The following is a 24,506-nucleotide window of genomic DNA, read 5'->3' as shown; positions in this document are numbered from 1 at the left end:
CCTCGTGTCCTGACTCCAGGTAATCCTACTCATCCTTGAAATCATCTTCATAAAATTAATAAAACTAAATTACTAGATTTTTAAACAAAAGCATAAGCTTTGAATAGAAACACAGCTAAGCATTAACCAGCCTTCCCTATAGTCCAGAGGTCCCCAACCCCCTGGGCTACAGACTGGTACCAGTCCGTGGGTCTGTCGGTAACTGAGCCGCATGGTAAGAGGTGAGTGGTGGGCAAGCAAGCATGACTGCCTGAGCTCTGCCATCTATCAGATCAGTGGCGGCATTAGATTCCCATGGGAGTGTGAACCGTATTGCAAACTGTCCATGTGAGGGATCTCAGCTGTGTGCCCCCATGAGTATCTAACGAAAGCCTGATGATCTGAGGTGGAACAGTTTCATCCCAAAGCTATCCCCCACCCCACTGCATCTGTGTACAAATTTTCTTCCATGAAACTGGTCCCTGGTACCAAAAAGTTTGGGGGCTGCTTCTATAACTCACTTTCTTACAGCCGCTTCAAAGTCACATAGCCCTTGTCACAAAGTCCAAACTTCCATAGATAACATCTTTGATGTTAAAAAAAAAAACCTCAAGTGTGCCGTTTTGAGAAATTTTTCAGATCCTGCATTCCAGTGGGTCCACTGCTGCCAGCCAGAGTGAGGACCCATTCCAAGGAACTGACCCAGTGCAAGAATGAAGTTTCTATATCCTTCTTATTCCCTCCCCTATGTCCTAACCAATCAGTTACCCCCAGCTCCTCAGCCTCCTTCCTGCCAGAATTCCCTTAAAAACTCCAACCCTAAACATCTTAGAGAGGTTGATTTGAGGTTTCCTTCTGTCTCCTAATTTGGGTGCCACACAATTATTAAACTCTTTCTCTGCTGCAGCTCCTGCCGTTTGGTGTCTTGATCTGTTACCATGCAACATGCCATCAAGCCTGGTGGTCCTATAATGACCTCATCACTCAGCAAAAGATCAGTCCTTAGCTAAGGACTCTTTTGCTCGGTCTCTGCAGCACTCAACTCACTTTCACTACAGCCCTCAACTCACAAGATTAAAATAATTCGTGAGTCATCTGTGCCTCCTACCCAACCCATTCCATGGAAGAAGTGGACCTTACTCATTTTTATGCAGGCAGTGCCTGGCACACTTCCAAGCATGATCAGTAGCTCCCTTGCAGTTTGCAGAATGGGTAGTTTTGCATTCTGCATTCCAGTGGGTCCACTGCTGTCAGCCAGAAAACTATTTTATTTTAGTGGAAATGTGGTTGCCTATGCTAGTAGTTTTCAAACTAGGTCCCGCAGCCTCCTGGGAATTAAAGATGGATTCTCAGAGGTCTTTAAATTGACTTTAAGAATTTTTAAATTGTATGCTTTTGTCTTAATGATATTCCAAAAAGACATGGAGACATTAATATCAGAGCGATCTGCATCAATTAAGTCAATGGTTCTAAATCCTGGTAACAAATTTTAGTCTTGGGGGATGGTTTTAAACAAATGTTGATATTAAGGCACCACTTTGGGATAATTACATAGGCATCTCTGGATGTGGGCACTCACAGAGATTTTTCTCAAAGCTCCCCTCCCTCACACCCGCAGATGAACTGTGTAGTCAATGTTAAGACACAGCAATCTAGATAATCCATGGAACCCTGAACTGTTTCCTAAGTAACACATTTTTCACAGATGCTATGAATGCCTTAGAATCTAGCAATTATATTTTAAGTATCTCAAATAAATACAGAACAGAAGCAAACAAAATGCATAAATGATGTGTTCCTGCCAAATCCAAATGACGGATGTTGCAGCACACTGGGTGAACAAAGGTTCTGGCACAGTTCTGAGCACAAGCAAGTGCTGGGAGAACCCAGTTGTGGCTGAACGCTTGGTAGCCTCCCATGTAGATGCAAAGGGGCCAGGAGTCTACCTGAGACATGGTGCAAACAGCGACTTAAATACACAAAATATTGTTATTATCAGTTTCCCTTTTAGGTCAAATTTACTTTATGAATTTGTTTTGCTTCTATACTTATATAAGAGCTATAAATATTTGCAATGTGTATTTGGTGCAGTTTTCTATTTAAGTAGATGATACAGCCATTCATATTTAAGCAACACTGATACTCTAAGAACATTTTAAGTCAGCACTAGGGGAATAAAGGGGGACACTTTTTCCTTTCTAACTGGGTCCATACATTATTCAAACTTAATGCCAATTTACATAATGTCTGGACCTGAGACAAGGTAGGACAAAATGATCATCAAATCGAGTATCTGGGAGATGGCATTCCCCTTTGTTGGCTCTCTTGAGGACACAAGTTGATAGGCAGCTTCTCCTCCTGAGGTCCGAATGTGTAAGGAAAGTGGTTCCTAACATCCAGAATGGTATAAGGATTTCCAGTCTTTCAATACTTGCTGCCTTTTCCCACCTTCCGTAAATTTGCACTAAAACTCCCAATATCTTCCCAGTTCTCAGAAGAACTGTTTGGTTTCCCCAGTTCTCAGAAGCTCCAAGAGAGCTCTGCAACAAGATGCAGGACCAAATCCACACAATTTGGGACCTGAGATGATTCTATTCACAAGAACATCTTCATCATGAGAATGCAATCTTTTAACCCGGAATGGCACGGGTTGAAATTCTCCTGCAGAATTTCCATGCAGGAATTTATTGATTATCTGCTAAGAAGAACAGAGTAATTTCTTTCACAGTGACAACAACTAAGGCTTTGTATTTGGAGAGCATAACTAAAGCTCAGTAACACTCATGTACATCTACTCTGTGCTAGTCATAGGGCAAGATGCTTTACTAACTGGTCATTCTTTCCATTATCACAACAGTTCTGTGAGTTAAGTATCATTATTTCTATTTTCTTATTAGGCTCAGGGAAGCAGCTCATCAAAGGACATCAGTCATTCCCCTTCTGCCAAGGAAGTCTTCTCTGATGACAGAGTCCATGCCATACCATGTTTTCAGGAAACTAGGAAAGGTAACACCAAACTCAAGGCAACACCAAAAGTTGGTAGTAGAGAAAGTCTCCAAAGTTGAGTGACTGCCTACAGAATCCAGTCAGCCAGAGAGGAAACAATGAAGCACTTAATAATGTTGAAGTGCCATTTATCTCAAAATAATGACAATAAGCAGGTTCCCTGGAGAGGAAGCTTGGCATTACAAAGGACTTCAGAGAGAATAGAATCCAATCTTCTCTAATGTGACAACAATGGGCATATAGGACAATGTGCCCATTTGCAATTTCCAAGGACTCTTCCTGTTAGAAACCTTCAACTGTGGAGAATTAATGATTTACAATGTTTATAGTCAATATGTTTTAAAAATGTTCTTTCATCTGAATATAGAGACTCTCTGAATCACTGTCTTATTTCTAAATCTAAAAACACAAATGTTCCCAGTAATTGTCTAATAATATGTCGTGAGTGCAAATAATGCAGATCTGGAGAGAAAATAATCTTTGTGATGTAAACTTGTCATAATCAGCCATGAAACAAATACTTTCTTGACCAGAGAGTGGCTTCTGATCAAAACAAACAGGATGGCATTAGCTTCAGCATCCTTTGTTTCATGAGGACACCGTCATGGCAAGATATGCCACACTAACAAAGCATGACTAGATGACAGATGGCAACTGGCACTGCTTCATGTTTATCTTTTACATACATGTTCCTTTTGACATTCTATATCCTCTTTTTTTGCTAAACAAACACTAAAGTACACATTTTAGAGATGGCGCCATAAGTTTTTCTCCTATCTTATTTTTTTTAACTTTTTACCTTAGGTTTTTAAATGTCTATGAATTTTGACCCTTATTCCTCTTTATTATTACATCCATTGAAGGAGAAATGTTGTCTGAAGATCAGTTTTGGATGAACAGGTAAGCAAGTCTATAGCATTTCAAGAGCGTAAGACATTTCCAGAGAAACAAGTGGCCCTGCTAACAGTGATGCAGAAACCAGGAGCACACAGAAGGCATCTGGGTAACTGGAGAGGGTTTGTGGAGTCAGGAGCAAAAAGAGGTTCTATAGTTGAGAAGGCAGAGGGCTGCGGGAATCACGGTCTGGCTGGTTCCCCATGGGGCAGGTAGTGAAATGCATGAGGCTCTTCAGAACTAAACATATAGAACTGTGGTTAAGGGGAGGGGTCAAAGAAGATACAGAAATAATTATTACATTGAATTTGAAGGCCAAACCAAACATTTATTAGAGAATGTAGATTTTTACATATAAAGCTTTGATATAGGAATTTTTCTGAGCCTTGAGAAACATTCACTGAAAGGGTAGTTTTCTGATAGAAGTGGATTCTGGAGGGTTATGTGGCTCAGAAAACTGTGAGCCCACTGATGAATGATGCATGAACGTATGTGACTCCACAGCAGTTCACCATAGAGCTTTCAGCAAGGTCTTTCGACAGTTAAGTTTCCATCACAATTAATTATTATCCACAAGATAAATGTTGTTCTAAATTTTCTCTAAATCTAATTAAGTGGTGTAATTAACAGCCTCGGGATAATAGCCCTGGCAGTCTCTATGGTTGGTGTTACTCTGGAGTCTCCACTTTTTTCTTATTGTAAGCCTAGCTAAAGGCCTTTAAACTAAAACGCTTCATTACACTGAAAAAAGACACAAACTTATTCCATTTAAGCCAGAGATTCTCATCAGTGATGATGATAGCTGTTGTTGACTAAGGGTCTACTTTGTTCCATGAACTGCAATAGACACTTCATACACAATTTCCCCCTTATCCACGATAACCCAAGGAGATGGGCATTGCTTTTTCCATTTAACAATTTGATATCATCTAGATCTGTGGAGCACTGAAGAGCATGATACATTTCAGAATGGTAAGAACAGATGGGAAAAATGGGGACTTTCCAGGTCCTCCTGGCCATGTCTAACAAATAAGCATCTATTAAATGACTGAAAGATGTAACATCTGTTGACAGTCCACAGGCTAAATGGACTGTGAGGAATAAAAAAAAATACAAGTAGTTTATAGGGAAACTAGAAAACATATGCATAAAGAATGAGAGAAAAATCCAGGTTAACATAAAAAATGCAAAGATCAAAAAAACTCAAAAGCAAACAGAAGACAAGAAATAACTAAGATCAGAACAGAATGGAAGAAAATGGAGACACACACACACACACCAAAAAAAAAAAACCCTTCAAAAAAATCAATAAATCCAGGAGCTGGTTTTTTGAAAAGATGAACAAAATAGACCACTGGCTAGACTAATAAAAAATAAGAGAGAGAAGAATCGAATAGATGCAATAAAAAATGATAAAGGGAATATCACCTCCAATTCCCCAGAAATACAAACCACTATCAGAAATTACTAAAACAGCTCTATGCACTTAAACCAGTAAATCTGGAAGAAATGGATAAATTCCTAGACACTTGTACACTCCCAAGACTAAGCCAGGAAGAAGCTGAAACCCTCAATAGACCAATAACAAGGTCTGAAGTCAAGGCAGCAATTAATAGCCTACCAACCAAAAAAGATCAAGGTCCAGGTCCAGACTCTTCACAGTTGAATTCTACCAGACATACGAAGAGGAGCTGGTACCATTCCTGTTGAAACTATTCCAAACAATACAGAAAGAGGGAATCTTTCCCAAATCATTTTATGAGACCAACATCATCCTGATACCAAAACCTGGCAGAGACACAACTAAAAAAGAAAACTACAGGCCAATATCCATGATGAACATTGATGCAAAAATCTTCAATAAAACACTGGCAAACTGAATCCAACAGCACATCAAAAAGCCACCATGATCAGGTAGGCTTCATCCCGGGGATGCAAGGCTGGTTCAACATATGCAAATCTATAAAAGTAATCCATCGCATAAACTGAACCAAAGACAAAAACCACATGATTATCTCAATAGATGCAGAGAAGCCTTCAACAAAATTCAACAGCCCTTTATGATAAAAAAAAACTCAATAAACTAGATATCAGTGAAATGTATCTCAAAATAATAAAAGCTTATGACAAACCCACAGTCAATATCATACTGAATGGGCAAAAACTACAAGTATTCCCTTTAAAAACTGGCACTAGACAAGGATGCCCTCTTTCACCACTCCTATTCAATATAGTATTGGAAGTCCTAGCCAGAGCAATTAGGCAAGTAAAGGAAATAAAGGGCATTCAAATAGAAAAGAAGAAGTCAAATTGTCCCTGTTTGCAGACAACATGATCGTATATTTAGGAGACCCCATCATCTCAACCCAAAACCTCCTTAAGCTGACAAGCAACTTCAGCAAAGTATTAAGATACAAAATCAATGTGCAGAAATCACAAGCATTCCTATACACCAACAACAGACAAACAGAGAGCCAAATCATGAGGAAACTCCCATTTACAATTACTACAAAGAGAATAAAATACCTAGGAATACAACTAACAAAGGATGTAAAAGATCTCTTCAAGGAGAACTACAAACCACTGATCAAGGAAATAAGAGAGGCCACAAACAGATGAAAAAACATTCCATGCTCATGGTTAGGAAGAATCAAGATTGTGAAAATGGCCATACTGCCCAAAGTAATTTATAGATTCAATGCTGTCCCCATCAAGCTACCCTTGACTTTCACAGAACTGGAAAAAAACACTTTAAATTTCATATGGAACCAAAAGAGAGCTTACATAGACAAGACAATCTTAAGCAAAAAGAAGAAAGCTGGAGGCATCATGTTACCTGACTTCAAATTATACCACAAGACTACACTAATCAAAACAGCATGGTACTGATACCAAAACAGAGATATAAACCAATGGAATAGAACAGAGGCCTCGGAAGCAATGCCACACATCTACAACCATCTGATCTTTGACAAACTGGACAAAAACAAGCAATGGGGAAAAGATTCGCTGTTTAATAAATGGTGTTGGGAAAAGTGGCTAGCCATGTGCAGAAAGCAGAAACTGGACCCCTTCCTTACACCTTATACAAAAATTAACTCCAGATGGATTAAAGATTTAAACATAAGAACTAACACCATAAAAACCCTAGAAGAAAACATAGGCAACACCATTAAGGACATAGGCACAGGCAAGGACTTCATGACTAAAACACCAAAAGCAACAGCAACAAAAGCCAAAATAGACAAATGGGATCTAATTAAACTTAAGAGCTTCTGAACAGCAAAAGAAACAATCATTAGAGTGAACTGGCAATCAACAGAATGGGAAAAAATTTTTGCAATCTACCCATCTGACAAAGGGTTAATATCCAGAATCTACAAAAAATTAAAGCAGATTTACAAGAAAAAAACAAACAAACTCATTCAAAAGTGGGCAAAGGATAAGAACAGACACTTTTCAAAGGAAGACATTTATGCAGCCAACAAACATATGAAAAAATACTCATCATTATTGGTCACTAGAGAAATGCAAATCAAAACCACATTGAGATGCCATCTCACGCCAGTTAGAATCGTGGTCATAAAAAAATCTGGAGACAACAGATCCTGAAGAGGATGCGGAGAAAAAGGAACATTTATACATTGTTGGTGGGAGCGTAAATTAGTTCAACCATTATGGATGACAGTGTGGCCATTCCTCAAGGATCTAGAAATAGAAATTCCATTTGACCCAGCAATCCCATTACTGGGTATATACCCAAAGGATTATAAATCATTCTCTTATAAAGACACATGCACACGTATGTTTGTTACAGCACTGTTTATGATAGCAAAGACCTATGACCAACCCAAACGCCCATCAATGATAGACTGAACAAAGAAAATGAGGCAAATATACACCATGGAATACTATGCAACCATAAAAAACGATGAGTTTGTGTCCTTTGTAGAGACATGGGTAAATCTAGAAACTATCATTCTCAGCAAACTGACACAAGAACAGAAAACCAAACACTGCATGTTTTCACTCATAGGTGGGTGATGAACAGTGAGAACACTTGGGCACAGGGAAGGGGACAACACTCACTGGGCTAGGTTGGGGGTGGAGGGAATGGGAGGGGAGGGACAGCAGGGGGCAGGGAGGATGGGGAGGGATAACACTGGGAGAAATGCCTGATGTAGGCGATGGGGTGGGGGGGTGATCAGGGGGATGGAGACAGCAAACCACCATGGCATGTATGTACCTACACAACAATCCTGCAGGATGCAGGATGTGCACATGTGCCCCAGAGCCCAAAGTACAATTTAAAAAATGCAAAGAAAAAAATCCACACAATGGTGACATTCATTTTTGTATATCTGGCACAAAGTCCAAAGTAGGAACTCAATAAATGTTGAATTATTGATAGTGAATGAAATCAACCAACTAACCAAGTGCTAGATTGTGTGGTACTGACTCTAGAATTGAAATAGACTGGAAAGGAAATTCATAATGGACTGGGGTAGTAGCAAAACTTCTGAATAAGGTGAGCTGAGTCTAGAAAAATGAGAACGATTTGAATTATTATGCAGGAAAACTGAAGTCCCATCGGGCAGAAGGGATACCATGGGCAGGCCCAGAGCCTCTGCTGAGGCCCCCTTTGCAGCTCCAGCTCCCATCCTTCCTCCATGGCTGCTGCTTTACAGGCTTTTGCCCTGAGCCCATCGCTTCTGATCTGATTTGCCCTACCCTTGAGCTCTGTCCAACTAGTTCTCAGAATGTCTTGAAGTTGGCCTCTTTGGATTAACCAGGAATGCCTCTCTCCTTTGGTGTGGAGTGGAAAAACAAACAATGTGTGTCCTATGGATAATTCTGGGTTTTTGCAAGTAAAGTAATAAATTATTCTAAATGGGGCAGAAATGATGACGAATATCTCCCACTCCCAAGCAGCTGTGAAGATGGCTTCCCATGGAGATTTTGGCAATTGAGAGACCCTCTCCAAACTTTGAGAAAGACATTCCGAGCAGGTCCTCACAACAACCTTTCACTTCCCCTTACACCTCGGCCAAAATATCGGGGCCAATGTAAACCCAGCCTTCTCAGACCTTGGCGACTGGGGCTCAACACAAAACGCTGGGTTCCTCCATACACAGAGGTTTTGTTTTCCAGTGTCAGAAAGGCATCTTCTAGCTCAGGTTTCCTATAGCGTTTCCAGCTTGGCTCCTGTCAGAGATTCCCTTGGTCAGAGTCACTTGGTAATTTGTCTCATGATAGGTAGAGCTGCCCCATATCAGAGCTATGAATTGGTTGGGTTTTTAGAAAAATTCCTTATCTCCAGTTGTGGGAAAAAATTGTTGATTGTGGTATCCTTCATCTAACCGACTACTTTTTTATTCTGAAAAAGGCTCCTAATGCCGCAGCATTGTGTGTCAGAGTCTTGTCCTCTTTGATTCTGTTTTTCAGGAACAATAAGAGACACGGAGAGCCCTGCTCAGTAGCAGAGCCGCTCTTCTGCAGCACAGCTCACTTTTGTAGGAAAAAGAGTGATTTTGCTTTGTATAGGGTTGTTTGCTTACTGCTCTCCTGAGCCAGCAGTCTCGTCCTTGATAGAAAAGAGGAGCTGCCAGCCACTCTGTTATCTCATGAAAAAGACAACTGCAAACTATGTCAGCATACAGTGCCTTATATTTCTACAATAGCATTTCTGCCCTTCAAGAGCAAAGAAGTGCAAAGAAGATCCTAAGAAAGAAGTGAAGGAACAAGGACGAAGTATGAAAGTTTAACTAGTCTGAGAAGGAGGCAGACGGGGGCCAAATCCTGCAGTGGGAAATACAGTCTTGAGGTTTGGGTACCAGTCTTCAATAAAATACTTCCTTGTGAGGACCGAAAGTCTTTTCCCTGTGGATTGTAAAAACCCTGGGTCTATAAATCCAATGTTTTCATGGCCAAAATCCTGATTTTTTTTTTGTATAATAGTTTTAAAAACTCACTCTGTCACAAGAACAGATACAAAACAATAATGCAGGAAAAAGATATGGATCTGGAGAAAATAAATTTTTATTACCAAGATCAGAGCATCCATTTGTATGGATCGATCATCCAACTCTGGCTAATTTTACTTCCTGTCTAGGGCACTTTTTCTGGGTTAAACTGTGGGATGGGAGTCTTAACATTTGATAGGCCTGCTTCCCTGAAGTTCCCAGATTGCCCACATGAAAGCTGTCGCATGTGCCAGCCCTCCACTGAAGAAGGCACAGGTTCAGGACCTGGCACCATGCAGCTGAGTGGCACTGCTCCCAGAACTCTCATCCAATAAAGAGCCATTGTGGGATCTGGACCCTACAATATGCAGGACAAACGACTGAAATTTAAAGCACAATGCATGTGAGTAGAAACAGAAACTTGAATGGAGTGGTAATCACTTCCTTAGTGCGGATCATATTATTTTTCATGGGACTTCATTCTGTAATTCAGTCCTTGCCCAGGGTAATAGTATAGATTTCCATTTATCAGTTGATAAGTGAGAATGATTACTGTGATAGCCATTAAGCAATGCAGGTTATCAGCGGTGGTGAGGAAGAAAAGTGGAAAATTGTGGGAAGGGATTGGCACTCATCAGAAAGAGACAAAAACACATGGAAAGAGATGGAAGTGCTGATTCTCTGTTTGTGATCAATACAAGCTACAGTTCAGCTGTTGAGGAATTTGAGACTGTGTTTACTGGTATAAGAAACTAAGGCCCAGGTCTTCAAAATAGCTGTGATTTCTATGTGAGAATGAGGGATGAGGCACGAAGTGGGGTTAGAGCCAGGGGAAAAGGTCGAGCTTAAAGGGATTGCTGTACAGCCGACACCCAATGTGAGCATGAGTGCTTAGATAGTTAACGCTTAAATCCAAATACCAAGAGGCTGAGTGGAGTCAGGGCACTAATTCAGGCTGAACCATAGTTTCCATCAGGGTGATATAGTCTGACTGTTTATACAACAACCAACCTCACTACATTAAAAACCAAAAAAAAAAAAAAAAAAAGCAAAAAACAAAACAGATGCTGCTCTTCGTTAAGCTTTCTCAAACAAATAAATACGAAGGGACAGTAGAATGAGATTTTATAGACCAAATGGAAAATGCTCTTGCAATTGGACAATTTATTGCATTCCACATTCCTCTGTTTTAGAAACAGGTTTTTCTATCTCTAAGCCAACTATATTTTTAGCTAATCAGTTTTGACCAGAAACATGGTCTGTCTCAAATAACCTTCTTTCTTTACTATCTGGAGCCTGGAATTGGTCACAATTTCTTAACAAAGTTACTTGGTCTACTTATTTTCAGACATAATATAACTATCAACTAACATATGTCTATATACATGTACCATTTGAATGAAAACATCCTCATATCTGTGAAAGCATACAAATATTTCAGCTCAAAGGCCATTTGAGTCAAAGCCAAGTTACAATTTTTCATGTGTCTACTTGGCTAGCATGGTTCTACCCCATAAGTAATCTGCAATGTTGGTAGGTTATTTTAAATGCGTGTCAGTAGTTTCTTTCCATTTATGACATTATGCTTTTGTAATGGATACATCGTTTCTGGTTGAAAAATATAAATAAATATTTCATCCAGCATTGAATTCTCTTGTATTATCAACTCACCAGAATTAAGCAAAATAATAGATTTGAGGCACACAAACTCCTCTCCCTGCAGATTCATCATGCGGAACCGAGATGATGTAGCCAGCAACATGTCAAAGATCTCCACCATGCCCTCTACACATTTTCCCTGGTTCCTATTCAAACATAACAACAACAAAAAAAGATTAAAAACCAGAAAATCTTCCACAAGACATGAAAGGGTTCACATTCATAAAAATCTACTGGTTCTAAATCTTTAACAAAAAACTATTGTCTTCATGGAGCATGAACATTCATTTGAATTCTAGAAGGTAAGACAAAAAATAATTTCCCATCAATAAAACATTCTCATTTCAACTTCTTAGAAGAGGTAGATAGTTCATTCCTCAAGTCAGCAATGTTAAATATGGAATTCTTCAACCTATGAGTAATTGAAAATGATTAAGACTTGGGTAAATGATTTCTCTAATACATGTCTATTGATCTGCTACTATATTCTAGACAATGTGGTAGCTCTAGGAATAAAAACAATGCCTCAGCTCAAGATGCTCATGGCCTGAACCAATATAACAAGTCCTGATAGATGTGTTTTGTAGTGTTTTTGAAATACAAGAACAACTACAATAATTATGGCTGGGCTGAGCTAATTGGTTTGTAGGAGATGGTATGTAAGGATTCACCTAATAGGTGGTATTAGAGTGGACACTTTAAGATAATGTAAGGTTTCATCAAGCAGAGGTGTGAATGCCTCCTTGGAAGAGGGTCCTAAACATGGGAGGAGGAGCAGCATGAAGGAACATAGAGTGGTGTGTTGGAGGTCAGGAGATGTCAGAGAAAATGTCAAATCATGACATTCTTAGAAGTTCAGGCTTTTAACTTTGGCATCAAGAATTAAACATTAGTAGTTGCAACTATTAAATAAGCAAACCAAAGGTTTGTAACATGTAGTATTTAAAAACGTGTGTCTGTATCTTTTCCACAGGGTTGGTGAAGAATTTTAGTGAGATATTACACATGAAAGGAATGCATTTTTTTTTAAGCACAAGTTAAATTTTGGCACAATGTGTTTCAGGGAGTCAGAAACAAGTTAAAATATTCTATGCATGCACAAGTATGTATTTGTGAAATATATAAACATTTAAAATATGAACACTAAACACATTGTTTAGCACCTTGTTTTGTTTCTAGTTAATAGATCTTGGAGTTCTCCATGAACTTCTTTTGACAGCTCAATATGTTTTTACCAAACAGAATGCTCAGCTTTCTTTAATTACTTTTTTCTTGGGTGACATTTGTTTGATTTCAAGTATTTTGTTGTTACAGACATTTCATTCAATGACTATCCTTATGTTTATGTCTTTGGATATGTGTACAGATAGCTATAGAATAAATTCTTAGAAGTAGAATTGCTAGATAAAAGGGCTTATATATTTTAAATTTTGATAGTTCAAACATTGCTTCCAAATAGCTGGTACGATAGACTGTTGATAGAATATATCGGCACAGGCTTTCTCTGTACTGCCTGCTCTTGTCTTTTGACCATATTTTTCTGTTATTTGTCATTTTCACATAGATTTTTAAGAGTTCTTTAAATATTACAGTAATAAGCCATTTGTTATATGTATTTTTAATTGTTTTTCTTATGGTTTTTTATGTTTTTTCTTCTGATTTTGTTTCTGGTGGCTTATTCTGAAAAACATTTAATAGAGAATTAAATGTATCAAACTTTTCATTTATGGCTGTAGAACATTATGTCTTGCTTTAAAAGGTCACTCTCTCAATAACATATAAAAATTATCTTATATTTCCTTTTAGTATCCTTCCATCTTTTTATGTTATATCTTTGATCTTCTGGGGTTTATTCATTTTCATAACAATTTTATTGAAAGATAATAACATAATATATCATTTGCCCATTTAAAGAGTGTGATTCAATGGATTTCAGTATATTCACAGTGTCGTGCAACCATTTTTGGGGGGTTTATTTTGGTGTAAGGTATGAGAAAAAGATCCAATTAATATTTTTTCAAGTAGTTCATTAGTTTTCTATCTTTTTCACAGATTTTTTTTCTTTGACTTAAAAAATGTTGATTACTTCTGATATATTCATTTACTTCGAAGTGACCTCCAAGATTAGCATTATTATTTCCATTTTCCAAATGATGGAACTAGGACTTAAGCTTTTTAGCGTTAAATCACATTGCTTATCAACCAAAAGAAAGAATTCCAACAAGATCTTCTCTGTCTTTAATTCTCTCTCTCTTTTAATTCCTTCAAATATTCCAGTAGAGGAATATTTTTATTCCTCTACTGAGAGTCTATAACATGCTAGTCCTTAAGTTCAATATTAGAGTACAGAGAAGAAAACCATGGGCACTGTCAATCAGAAGATCTAGAATGGGAACAAGACAGACGAGGAGAAAGCCACATGCAAGACACAGGAAAAAGTCTAGAAAGAAGGCTTTTGCATCTAACGTCAGTCTCCCCAGATGCAACCCATCTCAATGTTGAAGCAATTGTCATCCTATTTCCAAATAGAGTTAAATGAGGTTTTTATGCGAAGTGCTTAGAATGGAGTGTGGCACACAGTAAGGGCCATCTTTAAGTATTACCTACAGGTATACTGACAAATACATGGCTATATCAAGGGAGAGGTTGGCCTTTTAACTTGAAGGAGTCAGAAAGAAACTGCCATGTGCATTTTGCTTTGACTGTAAAAATCTGGATGCATAGAAGCTCTATAGAAACAGAGCAGAAACTTCAAGAGCTATTCTGTCCAACATGCTGACAGGGGCTGACAGAGTGCTCACACCAAAGGCTCCAGTGGCGTTGAGTGGGGAGAGCATACTAGAAGTGGGTTTTCTTGTCATAGAGTTGAATTTTTTTAAGTAGTTCATCTTCTTTCTAGTGAAAAAATAAACAAGGAGAGGGGAAAATGTTTGGAGGATGAAGCTTTAAAAATAACAACTCATAGCCAAAATAGAGAAATGTTCCTTTCTCAGTATAAAGTCTCTGTTTACTTAACAGATTGCACACTGGCAGGGGAGGAAGTCTCAGTGTGGGAGGGAGCCTGTGTTCACCTGCTGTGAGCAAAAGTTCAGTTCAGAAACTGAAAAAGTGAGACTTCACAGTTCTTCTTTCTTCTTGCCCCTTTCAATTGTCTCCCATAGTTTCCCATGAAGAGCTCGTTCTTAACTCTTCCAGCAGGAGTGTGTTTTTCTCAGCCTCTTCTCACTTGATATCCTGTTTTTCCTAACCAGCAATTATTACCTGTCAACAATATAATGCTTGTTCTATGGCATAAATTAGGAGCTGTAGACTGTGCCCTCAGGGATGGTGTATACCCAAACTCTCAATTCAGTTCTCGTGTGTGTGTGTGTGTGTGTGTGTGTGTGTGTGAGAGAGAGAGAGAGAGAGAGAGAGAGAGCATGTGTATGTTCCTTTTGAAGATGTGGAGGGGCATATGTTGACTATTAATCATACATATATTATGATAGGAAGACCCCAGAGCCCACCTTCCATGCAAACATATGTGCTTCATGTTTTGATGGTGTACTTCTGAACTTTGAGGACTTCTGGGGGGATATTCAATGCAATGAAGCTGCACTCTTCTAAGCAGTGCTGTTTAGAGGCAAGAAGAAATTTATGCTTCTATCTTCTTAAGAATAAAATTACCTTGTTTTTCAATGGGAGCTATTCGGTTGAAGCACTTCTGCTAATCAACTGTTTGTACAATAAATAAAACTTACGTACTTTAATGACTCTGATTATAGTTTTGCTAAAGTATGCAAATATTGTCTGAATCTCAATGACTGGTTGATTATGTGGTACTTGTGGATCTCTCACTAGCATTATTACAAGGTGAAAATGCTTGCCACATGAGCTAGTGAAAAGTGATTTGTCAACCTACAGTCTGGCACAAATCTATGTGGACTTTGAAGATTAGATAGATATTTGTCATCTGCCTGAGGCAAAGACACCTTCAGTGTCTACTGAGGTCATTATGCATTGTGGTCGGGGCTTCATTTTCAAAGTCTAGCCATAATATTCTACACTAACTTCAAGGGGCAAATCAGACTAGAGCATTTAGCTCAATTTCAGTGGATATGGATGGATCAATGGGATCAGAAATAGGGTTATTACTAAGAATCTGGAGGTAACATGACTATAAAAGACAAGATTAGTCTAAATCCATGAGGTGTTCCTGAGGCTGAGAAGCACACGGGGTAAGGAAAAAACAAGATTTATTTTTAAAGAAGTAAGTACACAGTTCCAGTCATAGATCAGGAGTAGTTTATCAAGCAGACCAGCCTATGACTCCTACTGTGAGACGTGACAGCCTGCAGTGATGAACTCCTCCATGGATTATGTCAGTCTGGTTTTCAGAGCATCTCAAAATCCCCTTGTGGAGAGCCTTGTTCTGCTACTTATCCTCTTCAAATGTGGTCCATCTGCACTTAAGTAATGGGGGAAAGAACCAGACTTCAGAGAGCATTTGCTCATGGCATGTTCTGGAAGTTTCTTCTCTATAAAAATAAAAGCCTGTTTTTCAGAAGACCTAAGGATCTCTTCCTCAACATGGAAAATAAAGAGCTCTAATAAGGGTGTGCAGACTAACCCTTCACTTGTATACTTTCAAAAATATGCCTTACAAAATGTAAAGTTACCATTAGCATCTTTTTGTATAAAAGGAAACTGATAAATGGAAACTGAGAAAACCCAGCAGATCAACATAAGACATTTAATTTAGCTGTCCTGAAGAAAAATACAATATGGTTTTAAAAAGTTAACAAATTAAGATGCTGTTCAAAATCAATAGTGGCAAAATTAGATGCATTTAAAGAGCTTCTTCATCTTCAATGCTACAAAATCTCTCAGCATGTGCTCAAAATGCTGAGACTCCATAAATATTTATATGATCAAGAGGTTTACATATGCAGCTCTGAAGTATGGAAGAAAGTGATGAAGATGGAAAATTGTAACTGATATATCCTGAAAGATGCAAAATTTAAAATGAAAGTTGTAGAGACTCTTGAGTCCAGCTGCCCAGGTTCAAATCTTGATGCCACTATTTACAAACTTTGTGACCTTGAATCAATTACTTAAACTCTGTGTGTCTGAATGAGTATACAGACAGAAACACCACATTGTACTGCAAGTTGCAATTAAGCCATTGAGAGGTGATGGTTACAAATAATTAAGCCACTGGGATTTTATGGTTGCTTGATACAGCAGCTAGCCCATGTCAATTAATAAAGTAATTGGTACTGGAAGTGAATATTACTATGAAAAATGCTTACTTCCTAATGCCAGGTAAGTAAGAAAACACAGTAAGTTAGGGAGCCCTTTCTAATACTGCAAAATATCTTCTCTGAAAGAGCTTGGAAGATAGGCTACATGCCTGGGGAAGTGGTCAGAATGAGACCGATAGTGTGTGGTGGACACTCTGGCAGCCACTCACCATGTATTGCAAGAAAGACATGAGATCAGTCAAGAACTGAATAGTTCTCAAGCAAAAATGGAAGGGAATGGAGTAAAATCAAATATAAATGGTCTTACAGGATTAGAAGAACCAACTGTTTTCGGCCATGAAATATTAAGAGATGAAATTTAAAAGGGTCTTGAGCATGAAAGACCAAGTAAAATTTCTTAGTTGACAAACTAATTCAGTCTTGTGGCAAAGGGTGATACCAGAAGGGTATTTCCTCCCCATCCAAGCTGATTATTCCAAATAGTCTCAAGGGAGTCACCACTAGTGTGTGGTAGACACTCTGGCAGCCATTAGTAAGGTATTGCAAGAAAGATATGAGTTCAGGCAAGAACCGAATGGTTCTCAAGCAAAAATGGAAGGGAATGGAGCAAGATCAAAGATAAATGGTCTTACAGCATTGGAAGAACCAACTGTTTTTGGCCGTGAAATATTAAGAGATGAAATCCAAGCTTATTATTTCAAGTAGTCTCAAGGGAGTCACCATTAAGTCACGAGGGAAAGGCTGAAGCACTATGAGGCAAACAAGAATATCAGGCTTGTTGGCAAGGACATGGCGAAAAGCCAGCCCTTACACACTATCATTGGATATGTAAATTACTACAACCATTATGGAAATACTACAGAGGATCCCCCCCCAAATTAGAAATATAATTACCGAGGAGAGGACTGAAGATGGCGCAGTGAGAACAACCCAGGATTGAAGCTCTTGGTGAATGTGTGGAGAGGGTGAGTCAGGGCCACATTTCCAGACGGATCTTTGTTGCCCACAGAAAGAGGAAATTCCCAGGTATAAAAGAAACGTGGGACACCAGGCAGAGGTTTTGGCTGGTGCAGCTGGCAGCCGGTGCGGCCGGTGGCCGGTGCTGTAGCGCAGGAACACTCCACAGTGCTCCGCACAAAGCGCACTGGTCTCGGTGCCCTGTTGAACCGGCAATCTGAAACTTATGAGGGCTGAACTTGAGACTGAATGGGACTTGGACAGTGAGCCAGCCCAGGAGATTCCAGGGAAGCAGCGTTTGGGGTAGTGCAGTGGGACAAACAAAACGATGATTCAAAATGCTCCCGGTGGAGAGGATCCCTGAGGGCACAGCTGAACCCAGTAGGGTGCAGCTCCATGGGGTAGGGGCGTCCGCCATCACTGAGGCAATCCGCCCCTACTGAGGTACACGCCCATTGCTGATGCAGCCTGCCATTGCCGAGGCAACCCGATACAACAGAGAGACTCTGCCGCAGGGCGTAGCCCGTGGCAGCAGGGCAGAGACCGCAGCAGAAGGGCAGAGCTTGCAGCAACAGGGTGAACCTCACACCAGCAGGGCGGCACCTCGGCAGGCAAATAGTGACTAGACTGCCTCCTAGCTGGGCAGGACAGCACAACGGACACTCACAAAGAAAGCCCCAACCCCCCCAAGACAGAGCATCTGAGAAAAAAAGGTTTTTTTTTATGAGTTCTGTTGCAGCAGAATTAAACATAGCAGCCTATCAGCCCTGAATGAACAACAGAGCTCACAGCTCAGCGCTTGAGCTCCTATAAAGTACAGACTGTCTCCTCAAGCGGCTCCCTGACCCCTCTATATCCAGAAGACTGACATTTGGCAGGCATCATTCTGGGACAAAGATAGCAGAAAAAGAAACGGGTAGCATCCCTCACTGTTCTGCAGCTGCTATAGGGGCACCCCAGACAAGCAGGGCCTGGAGTGGACCTCAGCAGTCGCCCAGTGGAGGGGCTAGACTGGTAGAAGGAAAACCAAGTAACAGAAATACTTCATCATCAACAATCTGGGCATCCACTCAGAGACCCAATTGAAAAGTCAGCAACTACACAGACGACAGGTGGATAAATCCACAAAGATGGGAAGTAACCAGTGCAAAAAGGAGGAAAACACCCGAAACCAGAACACCTCGCCTCCTAGAAAGGACCAAAACTCCTCACCAGCAAGGGAACAAAGCTGGACGGAGAATGACTGTGACAAAATGACAGAATTAGACTTCAGAAGGTGGATAATGAGAAACTTTTGTGAGCTAAAAGAACATGTTTTAAATCAATGCAAAGAAACTAAGAACCTTGAAAAAAGATTCGAGGAAATGATAACAAGAATGGATAACTTAGAGAGGAATATGAATGAATTAAAGGAGCTGATAAACACAATACGAGAACTTTGCGAAGCATGCACAAGTTTCAACAGCTGAATTAACCAAGCAGAAGAAAGGATATCAGAAGTCGAAGATCAACTCAATGAAATAAAACGAGAAACCAAGATCAGAGAAAAAAGCACAAAAAGGAATGAACAAAGTCTCCAAGAAATGTGGGACTATGTGAAGAGACCTAACCTACATTTGATAGGTGTACCAGAATGTGACGAAGAGAATGAATCCAAGCTGGAAAATACTCTTCAGGACATTATCCAAGAAAATTTCTTCCACCTAGCAAGACAGGCCAACACTCAAATGCAGGAAATACAGAGAACACCACAAAGATATTCCGCAAGAAGAGCAACCCCCAAGGCAAATAATCATCATATTCAACAAGGTTGAAATAAAGGAAAAAATACTAAGGACAGCCAGAGAGAAAGGTCGGGTCACCCACAAAGGGAAGCCCATCAGACTCACAGCAGATCTCTCAGCAGAAAGTCTACCAGCCAGAAGAGAGTGGGGGCCAATATTCAACATCCTTAAAGAAAAGAACTTTCAACCCAGAATTTCATATCCAGCCAAACTGAGCTTCAGAAGTGAAGAAAAAATAAAATCCTTTGCGAACAAGCAAGTACTCAGAGATTTTGTCACCACCAGGCCTGCTTTACAAGAGCTCCTGAAAGAGGCATTACACATAGAAAGGATCAACCAGTACCAGCCATTCCAAGATCACACTAAATGCTAAAGAGCATCAACATAATGAAGAATCTACAACAACTAACGGTCAAAACAGCCAGCTAGCATCAAAATGGCAGTATCAAATTTACACATAACAATATTAACCCTAAATGTAAATGGACTAAATGCACCAATCAAAAGACACAGACTGGCAAATTGGATAAAAATCCAAAACCCATCAGTGTGCTGTATCCAGGAAATCCATCTCACATGCAAGGATACACAAAGGCTCAAAATAAAGGGATGGAGGAAGATTTACCAAGCAAATGGACAGCAAAAAAAAGCAGGAGTTGCAATTCTCATCTCTGATAAAATAGACTTTAAAGCAACACAGATCAAAAGAGACAAAGAAGGCCATTACATAATGGTAAAAGGATCGATACAACAAGAAGAGCTAATGATCCTAAACATATATGGACCCAATACAGGAGCACCCGGATACATAAGGCAAGTTCTTAATGACTTACAAAGAGACTTAGACTCCCACACAATAATAGTGGGAGACTTTAACACTCCACTGTCAATATCAGACAGATCAACCAGACAGAAAATCAACAAGGATATCCAGGGCTTGAACTCAGACCTGGAGCAAGCAAACCTGATAGACATTTATAGAACTCTCCACCCCAAATCCACAGAATATACATTCTTCTCAGCACCACATCACACCTACTCTAAAATTGACCACATCATTGGAAGTAAAGCACTCCTCAGGAAATGCAAAACAACTGAAATCATAACAAACAGTCTCTCAGACCATAGTGCAATCAAGTTAGAACTCAGAATTCAGAAACCAACCCAGAACCACACAGCTTCGTGGAAACTGAACAACTGGCTCTTGAATGTTGACTGAATAAACAATGAAATGAAGGCAGAAATAAAGAAGTTCTTTGAAACCAATGAGAATGAAGACACAACATGCCAGAATCTCTGGGATTCATTTAAAGCAGTCTCTAGAGGAAAATATATAGCAATAAGTGCCCATATGAGGAGAATGGAGAGATCCAAAATTGACACCCTATCATAAAAATTGAAAGAGCTAGAGGAGTAAGATCAAAAAAACTCAAAACCCAGCAGAAGACAAGAAATAACTAAGATCAGAGCTGAATTGAAGGAGATAGAGACACGAAAAACCCTTCAAAAAATCAATAAATCCAAGAGCTGGTTTTTTGAAAAGATCAACAAAATAGACAGACCACTAGCCAGATTGATTAAAAAGAAAAGAGAGAACAACCAAATAGATGCAATAAAAAATGATAAAGGGGAAATCACCACAGATTCCACAGAAATTCAAACCATCATCAGAGAATATTACAAACAACTCTATGCACATAAACTAGTAAACCTGGAAGAAATGGATAAATTCCTGGACTCCTGTGTCTTCCCAAGCCTAAACCAGGAGGAAGCTGAAACTATGAATAGACCAATAACAAGGTCTGAAGTTGAGGCAGCAATTAAGACCCTACCACACAAAAAACGCCCAGGTCCAGATGGGTTCACCGCCGAATTCTACCAGACACACAAAGAGGAGCTGGTACCATTCCTTCTGAAACTATTCCAAATAATCCAAAAAGAGGGAATTCTTCCCGAATCATTTTATGAGACCAATATCATCCTGATACCAAAACCCAGCAGAGACCCAACAAGAAAAGAAAACTTCAGGCCAATATCCATGATGAACATAGATGCAAAAATATTCAATAAAATATTGGCAAGTCGATTGCAACAGCAAATCAAAAAACTTATCCATCATGATCAAGTAGGATTCATTCCGGGGATGTAAGGCTGGTTCAACATACGCAAGTCTATAAACATAATTCACCACATAAACAGAACCAAAAACAAAAACCACATGATTATCTCAATTGATGCAGAGAAGGCATTTGACAAAATTCAACAGCCCTTTATGCTAAAAACCCTCAATAAACTCGGCATCGATGGAACGTATCTCAAAGTAATAAAAGCTATTTATGACAAACCAACAGCCAATATCATACTGAATGGGCAAAAACTGGAAGCATTCCCTTTGAAATCCGGCACTAGACAAGGATGCCCTCTTTCACCACTTCTATTCAATATAGTACTGGAAGTTCTAGCCAGAGCAATCAGGCAAGAAAAAGAAATAAAGGGTATTCAAATAGGAAAGGTGGAAGCCAAATTGTCTCTATTTGCAGACGACATGATAGTATACCTAGAAGACCCCATTGCCTCAGCCCAAAAACTCCTGAAACTGATAAGCAACTTCAGCAAAGTTTCAGGATATAAAATCAATGTGAAAAATCACAAGCATTCCTCTACACCAATAACAGACTTAAAGAGAGCCAAATCAAGAACGAACTGCCATTCACAATTGCTACAAAAAGAATAAAATACCTAGGAATACAACTCACAAGGAACGTAAGGGACCTCTTCAAGGAAATCTACAAACCACTGCTCAACGAAATAAGAGAGGACACAAACAGATGGAGAAACATTCCATGTTCATGGTTAGGAAGAATTAATATCGTGAAAATGGCAATACTGCCCAAAGTAATTTACAGAATCAACGCTATCCCCATCAAGCTACCATTGACTTTCTTCACAGAACTGGAAAAAACCACCATGAACTTCATATGGAACCAAAAGAGAGCCTGCATAGCCAAGTCAATTCTAAGCAAAAAGAACACAGCGGGGGGGGGGGGGGGCATCACACTACCAGATTTCAAACTATACTACAAGGCTACAGTAATCAAAACAGCATGGTACTGGTACCAAAACAGAGACATAGACCAATGGAACAAAACAGAGGCATTGGAGCAACACAACATATCTACAACCATACAATCTTTGATAAACCTGACAAAAACAAGCAATGGGGAAAGTATTTCCTGTTTAACAAATGGTGTTGGGAAAACTGGCTAGACATGTGCAGAAAGCAGAAACTGGACCCCTTCCTGACACCTTACACTAAAATTAACTCCAGATGGATTAAAGACTTAAACATAAGACCTGGCACCACAAAAACCCTAGAGGAAAATCTAGGCAAAACCATCCAGGACATAGGAGTAGGCAAGGACTTCATGAACAAAACACCAAAAGCATTGGCAACAAAAGCCAAAATAGACAAATGGGACCTAATCAAACTCCACAGCTTCTGCACAGCAAAAGAAACAGTCACTAGAGTGAATCGGCAACCAACAGAATGGGAAAACATTTTTGCAGTTTACCCATCTGACAAAGGGCTGATATCCAGAATTTACAAAGAACTCAAACAGAGTTACAGGAAAAAAACAAACAAGCCCATTCAAAATTGGGCAAAGGATATGAACAGACACTTTATGAAAGAAGACATATATGCGGCCAACAATCATATGAAAAAATGCTCATCATCACTGGTCAGCAGAGAGATGCAAATCAAAACCACATTGAGATACCATCTCACGCCAGTTAGAATGGCGATCATTAAAAAATCTGGAGACAACAGATGCTGGAGAGGATGTGGAGAAAAAGGAACACTTTTACACTGTTGGTGGGAGTGTAAATTAGTTCAACCATTGTGGAAGACAGTGTGGCGATTCCTCAAGGCCTTAGAAATAGAAATTCCATTTGACCCAGCAATCCCATTACTGGGTATATATCCAAAGGACTATAAATCATTCTACTATAAGGACACATGCACACGAATGTTCATTGCAGCACTGTTTACAATAGCAAAGACCTGGAATCAACCCAAATGCCCATTGATGATAGACTGGATTGGGAAAATGTGGCACATATACACCATGGAATATTATGCAGCAATCAGAAATGATGAGTTTGTGTTGTTTGTAGGGACATGGATGAATCTGGAGAACATCATCCTCAGCAAACTGACACAGGAACAGAAAATGAAATACTGCATATTCTCACTCATAGGCGGGTGATGAAAAATGAGAACACATGGACACAGGGAGGGGAGTACTAAACATCGGGGTCTATTGGGGGGAAAAGGGGAGGGCCAGCGGGAGGGGGAGCTGGGGAAGGATAGCCTGGGGAGAAATGCCAAATGTGGGTGAAGGGGAGAAAGGAAGCAAAACACACTGCCATGTGTGTACCTATGCAACTGTCTTGCATGTTCTGCACATGTACCTCAAAACCTATAATGCAATAAAATTTTTTTTTTAAAAAGAAATATAATTACCATTTAATCCAATAATCCCACTACTGGTAGATATCCAAAGGCGATGAAATCAATATGTTGAAGAGATATCTGTACTCCCAAGTTCATTGTAGCACTGTTCACAATAGCCAAGACATGGAATCAATGTGGGTGACCATCAACAGATGAGTGGAATAAAGAAAATCTGGTATATTTGTACAATGGAATGCTATTCACTCTTTAACGAGAAGAAATCCTGTCATTTGCAACAACATGGATGAACCTGGAGGGTATTATGTTTGATGTTGCTTCCAAATGACCAAAGGGCTATAAGAAATGTAATTCCATAGCACCCTGCTTTACAGATTCTAATCATTTCCAATTGTCATGATTAGCAAAGGAACAAAACATGTAGCATTTTATGTGGGTCTCAAAAGGTTGACTGAGTGAGAAGGAAAGAAATTTCAGGAATTTCTAGGAAGATTAAATGGTATCAGAAAGGCCAAGAGGTGGAAGAAGAGAAGGCCTATTCAGGGAG

The 24,506-nt window shown here is 39.5% G+C and overlaps 1 protein-coding gene across 3 annotated transcripts in view; it reads right to left on the bottom strand.

Moving 5' to 3' along the window:
• The window catches only part of ESR1 (estrogen receptor 1), a 408,861-nt gene that overhangs the window by 26,317 nt on the left and 358,038 nt on the right, over positions 1 to 24,506 (bottom strand). For all 3 annotated transcript variants that reach the window (XM_054254535.2, XM_078370326.1, XM_078370327.1), the window contains exon 7: positions 11,514 to 11,647. In XM_054254535.2, coding sequence (XP_054110510.1) covers positions 11,514 to 11,647 — 134 coding nt within the window. The remainder of the gene's footprint in view (positions 1 to 11,513; positions 11,648 to 24,506) is intronic.

Source organism: Callithrix jacchus, chromosome 4 (assembly GCF_049354715.1).
Source record: "Callithrix jacchus isolate 240 chromosome 4, calJac240_pri, whole genome shotgun sequence".
Taxonomy (NCBI): domain Eukaryota; kingdom Metazoa; phylum Chordata; class Mammalia; order Primates; family Cebidae; genus Callithrix; species Callithrix jacchus.
Note: the sequence above shows the minus strand (reverse complement) of the source record. Positions and strands in the feature narration are given on the sequence as shown.